This window comes from Gossypium hirsutum, chromosome A13, assembly GCF_007990345.1.
Source record: "Gossypium hirsutum isolate 1008001.06 chromosome A13, Gossypium_hirsutum_v2.1, whole genome shotgun sequence".
In the NCBI taxonomy this organism is placed as follows: Eukaryota; Viridiplantae; Streptophyta; class Magnoliopsida; order Malvales; family Malvaceae; genus Gossypium; species Gossypium hirsutum.
The window spans coordinates 103,817,503-103,837,617 of NC_053436.1; the positions used below are offsets into that span (position 1 = coordinate 103,817,503).

Below are 20,115 nucleotides of genomic sequence, written 5' to 3' on the forward strand. Positions count from 1 at the left end.
TCGGTGCACAAGTTGGATCCGTCTCGGACAGCCTGAGCATGCTTTAACTGATGCAAAGGCTTGCAGAGCATTAAGACCAGACTGTCCGAAAGCTTGCTATAAAGAAGGTGCTGCTTTGGTTCGTTGCAGGCATGTTACAATCTTTTAACCGTAGTTGTCGAAGTTTCATACTGGTTTTGTTATTTTTGTCACTCTTCTTCTTCTCTAAAGCAAAGTGTTGGTATCAAATATGGCGAAATACTTGGGAAATTTAGCAGCTTGGACGCAGGATTTATTTAGTAGTGATATTCTTTTTTTCTATCTAGCAAAGCATTTTAATAATGAGCCAAATGCTGAAACTCATTTAAGTGGTTTAGTGACCACATTTTACAAAGTCATATCTGACAGTGAGGTGACCTCGAGCACTGCCATTCCTATTTTTGTCAAGTTTATTAAACACATTGACATCCAAATCTAGGCCTCCATTGCTGCATTTATCCAGGTTCTCACGGCTGCCTGAGTTCCCGTGCCACTGTTGGTCACCTACACAACAAAACAAGAAACTAACTACTGAAATCAAAATTTCTTATTAAATAACTAGAGTTGAACCACAAAATGGCTTACCCTTAAGCACTTGCCGCAAGCAGCTTGATCTTGAGGACCGACTGGACCACAATAGGCAGTCCAACCATATCTGGGACACCCTGCCAAGGGCCTATTGGCATCCCTGTTGGGTTTTTCACACAGGAATAAAAACAGAACAAAGTCATCTGGATGAAATATGAAGCTCTTGTTGAAGCTAGAGCAACAAAGCAATAATTTCGGATAAAGTATGAAATAAGTTTGAGATTCAAAGAAATGAGAGTTGCAAGGAAAGCAACCAAACAAACAGAAGCAAAATGGATGAGAAATTGAGAGAACAAGAATTGACCATTCTCATTACATTAATTCATCAAATGTATGATGTACATATATAGAGCTACAACAATATTTTTGATTTGTAGAAGTGAACAAACATTAAATACATCTTAATAATAACCTAGGACCTGTCTAAAACTGAAAAGTACTTGACTAACTTTATCCAGTCAAAAAGTTTTCTGTCAAATCATACACAGGTCGCTTGTTATAAAAACGTACTTCATCTGGACAACATACGTACATTTGTAGCTGCTGTATTTCATCCGGGTAACATACATACTGCTGTTTGTTGCCACCTTTAACAATCCCATATGGCGCAATAAGCACTTGCAGCATTCAAGTCCCAGCTTATTTTCTGTGGATTATAATAATGATAAGTAGCTATCACGGAAGCACTTTGGGCTGCGGCCGATACCACCACACAAGCTATCACCATTATGCATATCCTCAATTTCTCCATTTTTTTCTTCGTTGCCTCGAAATGTTTGGAGGGGTTCCTCATATTTATAGGGAATTTATTCTCTCAATTGGTCGTGAGATTTCCCATTGTCGTGACATGACCGAAAGCTTCAAAATTCCAAGTCCGTACTGTCTCCCCCCACCCCCCATCTTCTTTAGTTGGCTAGAAAGATTTTGGACGAAACTGAACTTTTGTCTGCTTCTTTGATTTTTCTTAAAGTTTATCAAGTATAATACAATCAACCAAAGAATAGGTTCGTGTAATCGCAAATTCTCAAATTATTATAAATGAATTATTTGAATAATTACAATGATAAATCAAACTTTTATGTCACAAATAGATTAAAAATTGATATGATATAGACTAAAATCAACAAAATTGATTGGACAAAAATCCACTCATGATAACTGCATATATGAGATTTGGAGACCTACGTATATAATTGCATGTGATAGGTCTTGAACTTAAATACTCAAGACTCAAGACCTTCGCTTGTTTTTTTGATTTATTTATTCATAATGTCCTACATTTATCAAATGTTTACAGAGGTTAATATGAGAAAAAGTTGTATATATGTGATAATTTTCCTAATTTGCTGTTAACCAGTTGAACCTCTAACATACTTAAAATATAATGCTTAAATCTACTCAAATTCATTAATTTAATAGACAAATGTATACATTTGTTATTTTAAAACTTTTTAATAAAGTTTTAGGGTTTTTAATTAGGATAATTATTTGATAGTGGAATTTTTATACGCCATAAGCGGGTTAAGAGTGTGACAAGTGTTTCGTTGACTTATATAATTAATTTTTTTGTAAAATTGTTTGAAATGGTGATTTAACGTACACGTCAATTTACCGTTACATTGTTAATGGCAATTAATAACTCAGTGACTAAAATGACACAACACGATAATACAAGTTGACTAAAATGTAACATTTCAAACATAAGTGACTAAAATGTAACCTGAGGTAAACAAAAGTGACTATTTTAATAGTTTACCCTTAATTTTTTGCCTCTTTTAGCCATCCAATTTGGGTGGCAAAGTTAACATTGGTTAATTCTTCTTGTTAACTTCGTTGGCGTGGCATCCATGTGACGCATGCCTTGTTTGTAATTAATTAATTATTTAAAAAATTAAAAATTTCATTATCTTATAATTTTTATAAGTTTTGTAAAATTTAAAAAATTAATTAATTACTTACTTGGCATCTACATGAATATCATGTTAGTAAAGTTAACAAATATTAAATTTTCTATTCATTTTGGGGTGATTTGACAAATAGTGTAAGTTTAAGAGTTAAAAGATGTGAAAAATTAAATGAATGGATAATTTTTTTATTATAAAATTGGTGGACCAAATAAATTATTATGTAAACAAGTATGTAATTTTATTAATTTATGAGGGCACACTTAGAAACTTAAAATTAAAAGAGATTTGAAACAATCACAGTTGATAATTGATAGGTTGTGATTCTCAACCAATGGTAAGTAATTTAAATTTCACTCTTCACTATTTAGAAATTTTCAACCCACATCAATCAATACAAATTTATACATGTACATATCGATTAATATAAAATTTTAATACCTAAATAATAATTTTAAAACTTTTAGTTGCATATAAAGACTACGGTACTACAACCTTAATTGAAAAACTTTTGTATAAATTAGATTATTTTTTATGGAGGTACAAGGAATCAAAACTCGTCTCTCTTGCATGCGAAGTGAGTACTCTATTATATTAGTTACACTCCTAATTAACTTTTTACTCATTATGTAAGGTGATAAAAGAATTTTTTTTTATATGTAATCTTATAATTATTTTACATGACTGAAAAATAATTTTTTTTAAAAAAATTATTATTTTTTAAAAGAAAGATAAATTAAAATAAAAAATATTTTGAAAAATAAAGTAATTATATTTATATAAATAAATGATGTTTTTAGTTGAAATAATAAAGTGAATATGTCGAAACCATTTTTTTAAAAACGGGATCGACTTTGGTTTTGAAAATGATAAACGAAAATTGGGAGTCGCCACAAATCCCTTTTTATTGAGGTGTGATCGGATCACCTCGTAATTTGATTATTTTAATAAAACGTTTTTGTTTTACTAAAAATTGACTTTGGTCTACGAAATTCGAGAAAACGGGTTCGGGAGTCGGTTACCTACGAGGAAGGATTAGCACTCTCGTAACGCCCAAAATTGGTACCAAATTGGCTAATTAACGTCTTAATATCGAAAGTTGAAAAGATTTTAAAATAAATTTTTAAAAAATATGATCCATTTTTATGCATGTTTAGATAACTTGAAGTGGATATTAAGATTCTCTTGTTTCGAAGAAATAAAATATCACATCCAGCAAGTAGGACACGACATTTCAAACCTTCGATACCAAAATCATCTCGTAATTTCCAAAACTTATGCATTGAAATTTAAAAAAGGATATTCGGTTGTTCGGTCAAATGATAAATCAACACCCAACACGTAGGGCACAATTTCTCAAAATTCCCAAACACAAAATATTGCCTCGTTAAAAAAATTTTGGATAAAAATGAAATAGTGTGAAACGATTAAGATTCTCTTGTATCGAAGAAATAAAATATCACATCCAGCACGTAGGACACAATATTTCAAACCTTCAATACCAAAATCATCTCGTAATTTCCAAAGCTTATGCATTGAAATTTAAAAAAGGATATTCAGTTGTTCGGTCAAATGATAAATCGACACCCAACACGTAGGGCACAATTTCTCAAAATTCCCAAACACAAAATATTGTCTCGTTAAAAAATTTCGGATAAAAATGCAATAGTGTGAACGATTAAGGTTCTCTTGTTTCAAAGAAATAAAATATCATATCCAGCACGTAGGACACAATATTTCAAATCTTTGATACCAAAATCATCTCGTAATTTCCAAAGCTTATGCATTAAAATTTAAAAAGGATATTCGGTTATTCGGTCAAATGATAAATCGACACCCAACACGTAGAGCACAATTTCTCAAATTCCAAAAAAAAACAGCATATTGCCTTTATTTGAAAAGAAATCCTTTTTTAGGGATTAGATAAAAATTGCGACATGATTTTGTTATGTTATGCAAAATGAAATTGTAATGTCAACAAGCGTACAACAAAAAATAACAAACGCAATAACGTAAATGACGATGACGAGCGCAAAGTAATCGATAAAATAAGTAAAGAGTTAATGAAAGCAATAAATGAATAAACAAAATTATTTGAATAAAATAAAAAAAGGGTTCAAATGATAATGACAAAAAATAAGTAAAGAACGATGAAAAATATTGAATAAAACATATAAAATGATAGTAAGAATAATAATGATAAAATAAAAAAATGATAAAAATGATACCTTAGTATTGATGTTGTATGGATGATAATAACAATAATAAAAAGAAAATAATACGTTAATAAAGATAAAAGTAATAATAATAACATAATACTAATTATAATGGGAACAATAGGTATAGAATACATGGAGAGGGTGATAAATAAATAAATGAATGATGGTAAAATGGTGACTAGTAATAATGTCATAATAATAAACAAAGTCTAAATAAAATAGACTAGGAAAATAAACAGCGAATGTATAAATAGCATTGTTATAAGCTAATTTTGGCCCAATTACATTTACAACATAAGTTCACCTACCCAATACACAAGACCCATTAAACCCGAATGGCCCATCTAAATTTTACAAAGCCCATACTTAAACCCCAACCCGTCAACCCAATAATACATTAAAACCTAAAACTACCCAAATATTGGACCCAATTTAGAGGCCCACTAAACCTAAAAACCCAAAATCAAAAAACTAAGCCTAACCCCCTTAGCATTCGGCGCCGAACCACCTGCCCACCTGCCTCCACCAACTGCCCTCTGCACCGCCACTCCTCTGTCAGCCCCTTGTCCCATCAGCCTTTGCACCTGCAAGGAACTAAAAGGAAAGGACAGCAAGCATAAAATAATAAAAAGAAAGCATTTGTAAAAGGCTGTAAAAGCCATCAAAAGACAGTGTAATGGGGGACGAACTTTTGATGAATGAAAAGAGTAGATTCGGTCATTTTAATACCAAGCAAGTGATTCCAGATCACCAAAGCAAAGAATAAGACCAAAACAGAAGACAACCAAAAACAAGAATAAAAAATATAGAAAATACAAGGTGATTGGCATCATTTTCTTCTTTTTTTCTTCTTTCGAATTTTTTTATTTCTTTCTTTTTCTATTTTTTATTTTATTTTTTTCTCTCTTTTTATGCACATATACATATATATTTAAAAAAAAAGGTTACCTTTTGAACTTCCGGCCACCGTGGCGGTGGCCAGCGAAGGTGGCGCACGGCGGAGGGACGGCACCAGAGTTTCACCGGAAATCCCCGGGCTGAGAGAGGGCTGAGAGAGAGAGAGCTTTTTTGAAGAGAAAGAAAGAAAAATGATTTTTTTTTACAAAATTTTTGCTTTTATAACAATATAAAATAACGCCGTTTTGCATTAAAGACCCAGGGCATAAAACGACGTCGTTTTGCCCTGGGTCGGACCGATCCGACCCGACCCGCTAGGATCCACGTGTTTTTATAGCGGAAGGGCTAATTGCGCTTTTGGCCCTTCCGCATTTTTATTAATTTACAATTAAGTTTTTAGTTATTTTAATTTGGCCCAAAATACGTCGTGTTTTGCAATTTGGTCCCCCGTGCTGCGCTGCGTTTTGACCAGGGGATTTATTGTGTTTTTGGTCCCTTCAGGTTGCACGCATGTTATAATTTCATCCTTTTCTTTTTATTTTTATTTCAAATCAGCCCCAAAACTTTGTTTTTTATTCAATTTTAGACCTTTTAGTTTATTTTCATTTCTTTACTATTAAATTAATTAATTTTGATATTTTCTATTATTATATTTACTATTATTTATTGTTATTGGTATTATTATATGTTTTATTATATACGTATAGACATACTTTTTACTATTTTACATTATTATATTTACTATTTGTTTTAACATATTATTATTTTATTTTCTTTATATCATTATTGTAGCGACGTAAAAATTTTCAGCTTTGGGGTCGCTAATTGTGGCGATTTATTAAATGTGGAATCTCGATTTTTATAAAAAAAGGGAGTCGCCACCGATCCTTTTTTCTAGGTGTGATCGGGCACCTATTAAATTTATTTTTTAAATAAAAAGAAGGCTGAGTTTTTAGGTCTACATCGAAATCCAGAGAAAAAGTAAGGTTCGGGAGTCGGTTACGCGCGAGGAAGGTATTAGCACTCTCGCGACGCCCAAAATTGGTATCTCATAAACATGTGTTGTCTTGATTTTAAAAAATACGAGTTCAATATAGGATTTAATCGTGATCCGATTGAAAAGACAAGAAACTTTAGTTTTCGGTTTTTTAGAAGGGTGTTCCGTCTTTAATAAGAGCCGACAAATTCCATCCAACATAGCGATTAAATCTATGGCTTAATGTTAAATCGACACATTGCCTTACTTATTAAAAACAAGAATAAGATTTTCGAACTAATGCAAAGCGAATTGATAAAAACGGATGACAGAGCTAGAAATATATTGAAGTGAATATAAATGTGACAATAGAGATATATGCTATATTAAACGTAGTATGAGAATTAAACATGAACTGGAAACGGTGAATGTATATATAATAACGACATTAAGAGTATATATGTAATATGGGAATGAAAAATGTTTACATAATAATACAAAATATAGGTACATAACACACATAGTAATAGGGTTAGGAATAAAACAAATGTAATAATATATATACAATATGGTAAAAAAAATAAACATATACATATAATAGAATTAAAAATATATACATGGGATAATATGGAAATATACACATAAAGTAATATATAATAAAATATAACTAATGATATTGAAAATACATGTTCATAATATATAAAGCTTATATATAATATAATATTAAAACACTTACACAATATATATATATACACATACTTACAATGTTAAAAAGAAGAAAGAAAAAAAAAATAACAATACTAATATTATATAAAGATATACTTATTTATATATTAAAGATATATACATATATAATAAACGAATAATACGATATTTAATATATATACGTAATATGTATAATAAAGATAATAATATATATATAATATATAAAATACACATAATATATACGTATGTAACAAAACATATACTATGGTTAGTGAGAATAACAATGATGTTATAAAAATATATACATATATAACAAGATATTCACTATAATAAAAATTATAATAGTAATGGTATTAAAATACAATGCAACATAACAAAAATACTATATATATATAAATCTATATACATAAATAAAAGTTTACACTATTATAATAACAATAATAATAAATATAAAAATAATATTAAAATACAAAAATAAATACAATAAAGATATTGAAATAAAATAATAAAAATAAGCCTATACGTAAAAAATATATATATACATATATACTAAAACATATATATATGATAATGATAATAATAATGATAATAATAGTAATAATACTAATAATATAAAAATAACAAGAATATTTAATAAAGAAATAAAAATAAACGAAAAAAATGACTAAAATTAAATTAAAAACAAAGTTGTGGGGCCAATTTGAAATAAAATTAAAGAAAAGGACGAAATTACAACACGCGCATAACTTGGAGGGGTCCAAAGCGCAATAAATCCCTTGGTCAAAACGCTGCACAGCACGGAGGGACTAAATTGAAAACCATGGAAAAATTCTGGGGCCAAATTAAAACGTAAAAACTTAATTATAAATGCATGAAAAAGCGGAGGGGCTGATTTCCCAAATAACCCCTCCCTTACAAAAACACGCGAATCCTACCCGGGGCCCAAAACGACACCATTTTATTAAAGAAGGGAAGGGGGCCAAAACGCACCGTTTTGGCCCCTATATAAGACAAAATTAAAAAAAAATCAGTTGAGAGAGGAAAAGAAAAAAAAAGGGAGAGAAGAGGAGAGGAGAGGAAAATTCGGCCCTGGGGCCGGTCATCGGGCCCTCACCGGCTGCCGTCCGTCGCCGGCGCCGGCCACCGTACACGGTGGGCGGAAAAGGTAAAATCTTCTTTTTTTATTTATTTTTATTTTTACGTTTTTATATATATGTATTTATATATATATTTGTATATTCGTTTAAGAGTATGAAGAAGGAAAGAAAAAAATCGATTCAAAAATAAAAATCACATTGGTTTTTGATGTCTGATTTTTTGTCTTTTAGATTCACTGATTTTGGGTGTTCGAATCTCTGCCCTTTGATGTTAAGATTGTGGTATTTTGTATATCAATTGTTTTTTTAGAAATCGAAAAGAAAAAAAGAAGAAGTCCTTTTACATATTTTCAAAGCGGCTTATATAGCCATTCATGCAAGTCTGTTTCCTTCCTTGTGCTGTTGCTTGTTTTCTTTGTCCTTGCAGGGTATGGCCGGTGTTAGAGGGGTCGGTGGAGCAGAGCTGGTGGCGATGGGACGTTGCGGCGTGGAGTGGGTTAGGGTTTCAGAAGCTGAAACCCTAAGTCAGAATTTGGGGTTTTGGGCCTCTGGATTTTGGGTTGTAAAATGGGTTAAGGGATCTGTTTAAGGTGTAATGGGTTGGTATTTTGTGGGTTAGTGGGTTAGGGATAATGGGCTCCGGGTATTGTAAAGGGCCATTCGGGTTTAGGGGGTATTGGGTTTAATTTTAGGTAATTGGGTTTTGTAAAATGGCCCAAAATTGGCCTGTAACAATTATTATACTTAGTTTTTGTTTATATATTATTTTTTTTACTTTTATATTTACTATTTTCATTATATTTATTCATTACTTATTATTATTATTTATGTATATATATATTTTTAAATCCCATATTACGTATAGACATTTCTAATATGTATTTCTTTAAATAATATTATTACATAAATGTTTTAGTACATATATATGTATACTTATGTGTATATTCTTTTAACATGTGCTATATATATATTTTATTCTATATTATGTATATGTATTTCTAATGCTATATTATGTTTTCATATATATTATGTATATACTTTAATATCATAGTTATATATTTTTATACGATCTTATGTACATATATTTACATGCATATATCTTCTTTTACATATTATGTATATACATTTTTTAATATTATATATGTGTATATTTATACTACATTAGTTAGGTTTTTTTTTTATATACTATCTTATGTGTACATTTTGAATGCTATGCTATGTATATATTTTAAACACTATTTTTTTTATATATTATATGCATATTTCAATACTATTATTATGTACATATCTTTAATATATATACGTATATGTATATGTAGTATTATTAGTATTTTTAATATTACATTTTCCGTCACCTTACATAAAATTATATATTATGTGTATATATATATAATCCATTGTTTTATTTCGTGTTTAATGTTATTATTATCATGCATAATATCAGATGCATCGTGAATACTTTATAATTATTATTTTATCATCCGCTTCATATATTCGTAAATTGCATTTTATTACAACATTGTTATAAGTTTCTATTGTTTAAAAAATATTCTTATTCATGTTTCAAATCAATTTCAATAAGCAAGGTAACGTACCGATTTAACATTAAGTCATTGATTTCATCGCTATGTTGGGTGAACATCAATCGACTCGTGTTAAAACGGTATGTCCTTCTCAAAAACCAAAAAATTAAAAATTCTCGTGTTTTAATCGTATCACGATTAAATGTTACATTGACTTCGCATTTTTGAAAATTAAGACAACACACATTTAACGAGATACCAATATTGGGCGTCGCGAGGGTGCTAATACCTTCCTCGTGCGTAATCGACTCCCGAACCCTATTTTTTTCTCTGGATTTTCGCGTAGAACCAAATTTGGCCATCATTTTTGTTCAAGAATAAATTTTCTTTTTAAAAAAGATGATTTATTAGGTGTCCGATCACACCTAGAAAAAAGGATCGGTGGCGACTCCCCTTTTTAATAAAACTGAAAGTCAGTTTTTTCAAATTTCCAATAAATCACCTCAATTAGCGACCGAAAGCAAAATTTTTACGTCGCTACAAGCATATGAACATAGAAAATAAATGATTAAACGAATGAAATAAAAGAATAAGAAAAGTAACGAATAACATAAAAAGCAAACAAATAAATAAAAGAGTGAGTACATAGATTAAAAGGAGTTAATTAAACTTAAAAGGAAATTTAAGGACAAAACAAAGAAATGAAATGAAGCAAGGGGGGACCCAGACATAGAGGGTCTAAAAGGGAAAATATCCCTATACTCTAAAACGCAACGTTTTATTCAGGATCAAAATGAGATAAAAGCAGAACTCTGGGCGAAAAATTTAAAAGAAAAGAAACAAATACAAGACCCAATCAAAACAGACTGAAACAGTGGAAGGGCCGATTTCATAATTAACCCATAAGGCGTGAAAACACGCAGGCCATGGCCTCCGTCGGATTGGGTCTTCGGGTTCGTGCAAAACAACGCCGTTTTGGCACCTGAGACCAAGGCCCAAAACGACGCCGTATGGTTGCCTTTTAAATGTTAAAATTTCAACAAAAATTCATTCTTTCACCCCTTTTTTTAAAAAAAAAAATTTACTTCCATTCTCTCTCTCTCTGGGCCGAACCCAGAAATCAATCAGGAAGGTTGCCGGTGACCATTCTCAGCACCACCGCCACACAGTCGTAGACGGTGGTCGTAGGTGCACCAAACCGGTCCTAAAGCCTTCCTTTGTTTTGCAGACCCGATTTTAGGTGCCTTCAACCAAAAATAGTGAAAAAATGGAAAGAAATAAATAGAGACCAACTTCGTTTCCCCTTTTAAACTCTCGTCGGAAACCCGACGAGTTGCGGAATAACCAGAAGCAGCCTTTTTTGTTTATTTTCTTTAGCCTTAAAAAATAAAGAAAAAGAATAACGAAAAAAATAATAAAGGATCACCTTTTAGCAATTTTAACTTCTGTTTCTATTGATTTTTGTTGTTTTTTTGAGTTTTTTCAAATCTCTGTAAAAAGTTACAATCCGGTCTCGGGCCTTATATAGCCGAAAATATAAGTAACTACTTTACTACTATTTAATCACTGTTCGCGTTGCTCTATCTTGCTGTTTCTGCTACTGTTTCCATTTCTGCTTTTGTTTCTTCTTTTTGCTTTCTTTTGCAGGTGCACAACGGGTCAATGGGCTGTGGGTGGTTGTTTTGGTGCAACGGAGGCTGAATCTTGGACGCCGTCCGTGCCGAGGACGTACATGGAGGCGCTGCACCCTAAGTTACTTGGGTTTTTTTTTTGTTTTATGTATTGGGCTGTTTTTTTGGTTAAGTTTTAGTTTTGGGCATGCAAGATTTGGGCCTTGTATTTGGGTTATTTATTTGGGCTAATGATTTATTATATATGGACTTGATGATTTTGGGACTTTATTTTATATTTTTGTTTTTTATTGGTTTGGGCTCGGGCCGGACAAGATGGGCCTGTTACAGTATATTTAAAATCATTGTATTTTAAATTTAAATATCAATTTACCGTGTTTATTATTTTTATATAAAAGATATAAAAAGATAAAAATAGAGTTAAAATAATATAATTTATTTTATAAAACAATAATATTTTAATTATTATTTAATCAAATTGGTGTTGAATTAATTTATGATACTAACTTAATATATAAAATATAGATTAAAATCATAAGTAAAAATGTAAAAACTATCTTAGCCACTTCCTATTAACTCCTTTGAATTATTGTTTGGTTGGTGGGAAACGTACTAAAGATTCCACATGTTTTGCCTTTTTCCCTCTTTCCTCGACGTTAAATTTCAAAGTTTTTTTTTTTTTTACTTTTAACTTTTATATGGAAAATATCAAACTTTTTAACTTTTTTTTTTGTCGGGGCATAAGGGTCTTTATGACACAATCAATAAATCGATTCATTTTCAATTAGGCCTTGCTCTAGCTTCTTTAGGGGTTATTACGTCCTTGAGCTCAACACATGTACTCTTTACCTGCTTATGCGTTCATAGCACAAGACTTTATTACTCAAGCTGCGTTATATACCCTTCACCAATACATCGCAGGATTCATCATGACAGGAGCTTTTGCCCACAGAGCTATATTTTTTTATTAGAGATTACAATCCGAAACAGAATGAGGATAATGTATTGGCAAGAATGTTAGACCATAAAGAAGCTATCATATCCCATTTAAGTTGGGCCAGCCTGAGTTAATATTTATATGATTAGTGTGTTCATCATCTCAAGTATGATTTGGGTTTGAATCACTCTAATCGTATTGTTATTAAGATTTTATCTTCTTTTTATAATTCACAAAAAAAAATAGAAAAATTAATTTCACTGAATGAACAAAAAAACCCTAAAAAAAAAAGGAAAAAAGCACTCATGCAGTGAGCCTTCCTTCTGTATTATTGAAGAAAGAAAATGAAATGAAAAGGGAAAAAAAATGAAAAGTAGATAGTAGTATACTCTACTTTGTAAGGGGATTTTCAGTGTCGGTAAAATGAATATATCATCCGCTTAAAATTTTACTCTAACAAATCACACACCATATATTACTTTCCATATGAAAAATGTGCTTATACAAATTACGAAAGTAAAAAAGTAAACATAATGTTTATTTAAATGTAACATTATTCGACAGTTATGGTTTTTTTTTCTCAATATCGGTTATATTATATTATTTTATTTGGTTCATTTAATTATAATATAAAATTTTATTATTTAATTGATAGAATGGAAAATTGTTGAAAAAGATTAAAAAAAAGTTAACTATGAAAATATTAAAAAAAAATTAGAAAAAATGTTGAAATTTTCAACTAATAAATATTAGCGTGGAAGGGATTTCAGACCAAAATTTGGATGGAAGAGTTACTTGGTTTTGCTGAGACAATGGCTGGTGGGTCGACCCACCTGGTTGATTATGGTTTGGAGCTCATTCTTCTATTTTCTGGTGTGGAGATGTGAGTCGAAGCAACCCTTGAGCATCTTTTGAATATTTTTGAGTAATCCTCCATCAACATCAATTTCTCCTCATCTAAAGCAGCTCCATCCATTCTTGAATAGTAAAACTGTTTTCCTCCTCATCTAAAGTACTCAAATGACAAGTTCATTGGATAAAAGCTCAACTTAGTTATCTTTCGTAATGGTACATAATGAGAAGTTCAATCATGATACTTTTAGTAGATTGACTCTAAGACTAAATAACTTTGTAATTGTTAGGAAGCTGTTGTTGCTCGTTCCATGTTATGTTTTGACGAAATTGTTTCTCTACTTGGGCCATTGAATTGGGCTTTGAATAGGTTTCGTTTGTGTTGGTTCGGTCCACTTGAATGTGACATATTTGACAAAACAAAAACATGGGTTGACTTGGATACTAAGTCTCCCAATCAACTTCTTTGAGGTGGTTTGATTAGCATGGAAATCTTATTATATCTTGATGATTAAAGAGATACCTTTTAGAAATAAATATCATATTTATTTAATGGAGTCTTTTAAGAATTTATCTGTTGATTTAAAGAACTTTATCTTGCTACTATAATAGACTAAATAGGCTTCATTCTCCTTTGGTAAATCACGACAGAGAGAGAGAGAGAGCTGGAAAATATTCACTTTCTTGAGTTTTTCTCATTATGAACCTTTGTTTCTTTCTTGTGCTGAGAGCAATTTTTGGAGTGTCTTTGTCAACAGCTTTGTTGTGTTTTTATGGTTATTTTGTGACACTCTTTTAGGTATTCTTTGAAGTGTTTATTAGTTATTTTGTGAGGTATTTGGGGGAGTGATTTGTAACAGTTGGTGTTGGTTTTGAGGTTACAATTTTTTTTTTGTGTAAGGGTAACTTGGGCTTAAACTTATATGTGATCCAAATGATTGATGAATAAAGGCATTTACTGGGTGAGGCTCTGTAGGCATAGGACTGTTGTATTTGAATTGCGCTAACAAAGCTCGGTTGTGTAGAATCTTTTATGCCTTTTTTTTTTCATTCTAACTATCATTATAACGGATGTTAAGCAAAATTAATTTATCATATATGCATGCTAATTATTTTTCAGTAATTAAACTAGATGAAGAGTTGAAATTTAATTTACAAATTATTTTAGCTCTACCTATATATGTTCAATCAGTCCATTTGCTAACTTACCATAACTATGAACAGATTGCATAATAAAAACTTTAAATAAATAGACAAAAACCACAAATGACAAATAAATCGCATGAATTACTATTTACAGTAAATACTATTATATAATTATATTAATTATTATGCTTTTCGAATTATAAATCTAATTTTTTTGAATTTTGGATTAAATCTATCTTAAGCTTAAATCATTGCGGGTGCAAGTTTTTATAATGCTCAAATTATGAAATTGCTTATTTAATTACTTCTCAATACTCAAATTTCAATAGTATATCATTGATTGTATGGTCATCTTAGTAACAAAATTATCACAAATTATTTTACTCGTAGAGATATTGAAAAAAAAAAGAAAAAGAAACGAATAATTTTTTTATATATAATAAAATCTTAAATTCACACATTCACACATGCATTTATTTAAACTACCATGTAGATATAATTTGCGGATCAATTCAACAATTTTAAAAATATAATGAACATCTTTAATCAATAGACCAAATATTGAAGATCAGAAATTAACAAAGTTAAATGTATTGCAAAACCTCATATTCATGAGATTATTTTTAACAATTAATAAATTGGTATCAATATGGCACGAAATGCTTAAGAAATTAAGTTAAAAAGCAGCTAGCAGCAGCAACTGCTAATAAATTTATTAAGTGATAGCATTTAGTGAAGAGGATATTAACGGTGGAACTCAATTAATCACCACAGTTGACGAATTCATAGTTGACGGTGAGGTAACCATTAGCACTGCCAACCCCATTAGAATCAAGTTGTCTAAACACATTAACATCCAAATCTAGCCCATTGTTTTGGCATTGATCCACGATTCTCACTGTTGCTTGATTTCCGGTGCCGGTGTTGGTCACCTACAAAATTTGATTAAATAGATTACGAATATCAGAAATTGAAAATATTTTCTTAAACCAAATGGAGTCTTCTAAATTTGGTTTTATTGTCTGTTGGATAGTGGCATAGCTAGAGGGGGCAAGTAGATGTTTTAGCCCTCCTTGATTAATTAGAATAATAACAACTTTGGTTCCTTTCAATTAAAAATTATTTAATTTAAACCCTTTTAAAATGAAATTGAGTTCATTGCATCAAACATCCTCAAACTATGATCTTCATTTTAAATTGGTCTTCAAACTTCAAAATGTTTTAATTACATTCCTAAACTATTAATGTTATATCAATTAAGCCCTTCCATTATTCAAACTCTTAATTTAACCACTAAATTACATATAAAATCTTATGTGCATAATTTAAAATTTAAATTTTAAAACTGAAAACTAAAAATAAAGTAAAATCGAAAAAGAGTGTAAGATAGTTCTATAAAAATTTCAAAAACCTTAAAATCAAAATTTTTACAACAGTTGTTTTTACAATGTTCATTTTTCTTTAAAATTTTCATTTAAAATCATATCATATAAGATCTAATATCTCATTTAACGGTTAAATTAATAATTTTAGTAATGAAATAAATTTATTAATATAACACTTGTAGTTTGAGGGTGTAATTAGAATATTTTAAATTTTGAAGACCAATTTAAAATAAGAGTCAAAGTTTAAAGATATTTGATCCTCCAAATTTTTATAATTTTATTTCGATCCCAATAGCAAATTCTCGATCCCTTTTTTCTTTTTCTTTTTTTGAGAAAGATGAGATGGAATAATATAGGTGTCTGGGAATAAGGTAAAGCAAGACTTACTCTTAAGCATCGGCCACAAGCAGCTTGACCTTGAGGACCACCTGGTGCACAAAAGGCAGTCCAACCATATCTGCGACGCCATTCCAAAGGCCTATTGGCATCCCATGTGGCGCAGTAAACACTTGCAGCATTCAAGTCCCAGTTTATATTCTGTGGATTATACTCATGATAACTAGCTCTCACGTTCGTACCACTTTGGGCTGCCGCCGATACCACCAAGCATGCTAACACCACTATGCATACCCTCATTTTCTCCATATTTTTTTTCTTTTATCTGCAGTTTTCATTGCCTATCAAGAGTTCCTGAATTTATAGGAAATTTATTCCCTCTATTGTATGACCGAAAGCTTTGAAAATTCCAAGTCCGTATTGATTTAATCTTCTTCAGTTTGGATAATACAGATTCTAGATGATGACGATGTGACTGAAAATTTGTTTGCTTCTTGCTTTGATTTAATTCTTCATATTGTTCCGCTTTTATTAGATGTCTTCTTGAAATTTCAAAGGTTGCAGATACTGTATTTGTATTGGGATTTAGGTCTAAATTCCCTCCCCTCCCCCAGTTCATTGGACTTTTCAAATTTAGTCCTTTAATTATTAAATTTGTGAATTTAATCCAACCACTTTTCTAATTGAAAAATTGACGTCCAATTATTTTTTTATACAATATTAGAGATAAAGAATAGGTGTAACATGGTTTAAATTCGAGTCAAAAGGATATCTAACAAGAAATTTAACGAAAATCAATTACTAGAGTTATCAATTAGACTTTAATATTCAAATTAGATAAATACATATACTAAATTCCTTTAAATAAATAAAATAAAGGGATTAAATTTAAAAAATCTTAAAAGGGTAAAATTTAAGCTTAGATTTGTTGCATCCCTTTTATTCTCGATTTTTTAAAGTAATAATTAAGTAGAAATGAGACATAAAATAAAAAATCAAATGAAATGGAATCAACTATAGAATTTAGTGGCATATAGTCGATCGATTCGATTAATAAAAAAATATAATTATAAAGTGATATATATTATTTATATCCCTTTTAATAAATAAATCGATTAATTATATATTTTATTTATTTATACTATACTATGTTAAGTAGGTTAATTAATTATCAACTAAATTAATATATGAAGAGGGATCTACTTACACCGATATAAAACTTAGGTTATTTTACATTTTTTATAACTTTTTATACTATTAATATTTTAATAATTCAACCATTTAATTTATTAATGTGTTAGTATTTGTTATGCATGTAAGTTTTTGTATGAATCTGATATCTCTATCATACCGATCTAAAATATTGTCCACATGAATATATATTTAACAATTGATTTTTTTTTACATAAAATGAGTAGTTAGAAATTTTTAATTTATTCCAAAATTGGCATGCATGATCTATATTAATAGAACATTAAATATTACTGTTGGATTATTGAAATATTAATTGTATAAAAAAATTGTGAAAGCATGTAAAATCACTCTTGCTTTACATTGGTCTGAGTGGATCCCTCCTCATAACATATTACCAACAAATGTTGGGCATAGTGATAAGATAAATTGCATTGATGCGGTCGTTGAGAGCACCAAAAATATCCTATTCCCTGTAAAATAATGAAAAAGAAATAGTAAAGGGGAAGTAGGGTCGAATCCTCAGGGACCGGATTATACGAATGCTTGTCTCTCGAAATCCTGGGCAGAATCGTGCCCAAGAAAACCTGCGTTCCTGGAAAAAAAATAAAAAACAGAATTTAAGAATTGATTTTGGAAGCGAAAATAAAATAAAAACAGAATCTAAAGTTTACTGAAATTATGATTACGAAAATAATAAAAATAATAAAGAGAGTTTTAAGAGAAAAGAAATTCTTATGGGAAAGTTCCAGCCTCCGGTTGTCTCATTCCGCCTTGGGCTCAATCCTTGGCTTTTGGATGATCCTTCTCGACTCAAGTAAGCCAGTTATAGTGGAAGAGGACGCCTACGACCACCAGCTCCAAAGATTAGATTTACGATTTTTAGGGAACCTGACTCTAGCCAGTAATATATGCTAGATCAACGCTTCTCAATGGCGAATCCCACGCCATTTTGTCTCTTTGGCTCGCCAACCTCTGACGCAGTAAGTTAACGAACCGACTATGCAGTCCTTCCAAAACATACAAAGCGGCCGCCTTTGCATATGCTGAAAAGCTTACTTCTTAAGGGCCATGGACGGAAGCGTCAGCCCGTAGTGTGAAGAAACGATGAATATTTGGCGAGAAGGCTAAGTACGGATTCTAAGCCTCAAGAACCCTTTTTGGGGAAATATTGACAACTTTTGGCTAGAAGGGTTTTTTAGTGGCTCATGATAATAGAGGGAAAGCAAATAAATAAAAATATGGAAAAAGAAATTTTATTGAAAAGAAATATGAAAGAATAAAAGACTTTTGGGGGAGAGTGTTTACAGAAAAAGATGCCCCCAAATAGAGTCACTTCACCCCCTATTTATAGTGCTAGGGAGATAGTCTAATTGAACTTAAATTCTAAAAAGATAAATACATTTAATTAAAGATAAACAAAGATAATTAAAATAAAATCCTAAATTTGAATAATCCTAATAATTATCTTAATATTAATTATCCTAATAGAATAAAATAAAATAGAGTCTTCCAAAATAAAATCTCTTCTATTTGCTTTTAAGTCCTTGTGCCTTCCATGTTCGCACTTTTGGCACCATATTTGTCCCACGTTGCATATTGGCCCATTTAATCTCCAAATTGACGCTTTTTCCCTTGAATTTACTTTTCGCCTCCAATTTAGTCCCTAAAAGATAAAAAAACATAAATAGCTCAAATTAGTAGGCTCAAGCTCAAAATAAACACATGATTAATATATAAAAACACGTCATTTTAGAGTATTATCAAATTCCCCCCTACTTAGCCCATGCTTGCCCTCAAGTATGGTTCCTATCGACTGTGAAAGCTAGATTCTGCCATAAAAGAAATACCACTCCAAAGTTTCATAAAAATTAGTTAAAACGCATATGAAAAATAAAGAGACCTCTAAGCTTGCTTTAAGTAAAACAGAAAAAGTATTCCAATTATTTCACATAAAAATTAAGATCGACTTGAGTTATGCCATTTAGGTAAATTACCAAACCTACTAAGACACCTTAATTATTTCTTCCTTTAGTCCCCGAAGTGCAACTTTATTAGTACTTATTTTTTCTTCTTTTTTTTTTCGTTTTTTGATTTTTTTATTTTTTTAAAATTTTATTATTATTTATTTACTTAGGAATATATTAAACCTTTTTACGCGAAGAGAGATGACAACCCAAGCACCCCACCCCGGTTACTCAGCCCAACATACTCCTAAAATTATTTATTTCCGATTAGCGGAGTTTTACCCAACACGTCACACAACCTTTTGAGGCGAAGTAGAATGACAACCCAAGCACCCTACCCCGGTTACTCAGTCAGTCACGATTTGAGCCATACTCATAACCTCGGCTAGCGGAGTTTTACTTGTCACGTCACACAACCTTTTGACGCGAAGTAGAATGACAACCCAAGCACCCTACCCCGGTTACTCAGTCAGTCACGATCTAAGCTGTACTCATAACCATGGAAAACATTTATTAAAAATTAAACGATATTTAAAATTCTTGAGAACTCAGGAAAGAAAAAATTTAAGTGTCAAAAATAAGTTTCAATAATCACCTAATAGCCATGAACATTAATTAAGCATGCTATCATTTTAAGTGTTCACTTTATACTAAACTTGATCAATTTTACGAAAAGCAAGATAGAATTAACCCTATTAATCACAATTATTTTTAGCCTAATAAAAATAAAACAGTGGAGATGG

The 20,115-nt window shown here is 30.6% G+C and overlaps 1 protein-coding gene and 1 pseudogene across 1 annotated transcript; both read right to left on the reverse strand.

Moving 5' to 3' along the window:
* Positions 1 to 352: 352 nt before the first annotated feature.
* LOC121212346 (pathogenesis-related protein PR-4-like) lies at positions 353 to 1,357 on the reverse strand (annotated as a pseudogene).
* Positions 1,358 to 15,164: 13,807 nt separating this feature from the next.
* On the reverse strand, positions 15,165 to 16,636 carry LOC121212544 (pathogenesis-related protein PR-4). The gene is made up of 2 exons (XM_041085531.1): positions 16,266 to 16,636; positions 15,165 to 15,425 (listed from the first exon to the last, which is right to left on the reverse strand). Exons 1-2 carry the CDS (start codon positions 16,521 to 16,523, stop codon positions 15,255 to 15,257), a joined length of 429 nt encoding a protein of 142 aa, XP_040941465.1. The 5' UTR covers positions 16,524 to 16,636; the 3' UTR covers positions 15,165 to 15,254.
* Between the last annotated feature and the right edge of the window lie 3,479 nt (positions 16,637 to 20,115).

Excerpts from the sequence above, each read along its gene's own strand:
- LOC121212544 (XM_041085531.1), bottom strand. The coding sequence starts at position 16,523 with ATGGAGAAAATGAGGGTATGCATAGTGGTGTTAGCATGCTTGGTGGTA. Across the intron at positions 15,426-16,265 it reads CTTGTGGCCGATGCTTAAGA|GTGACCAACACCGGCACCGG; the intron begins GTAAGTCTTGCT and ends CAAATTTTGTAG.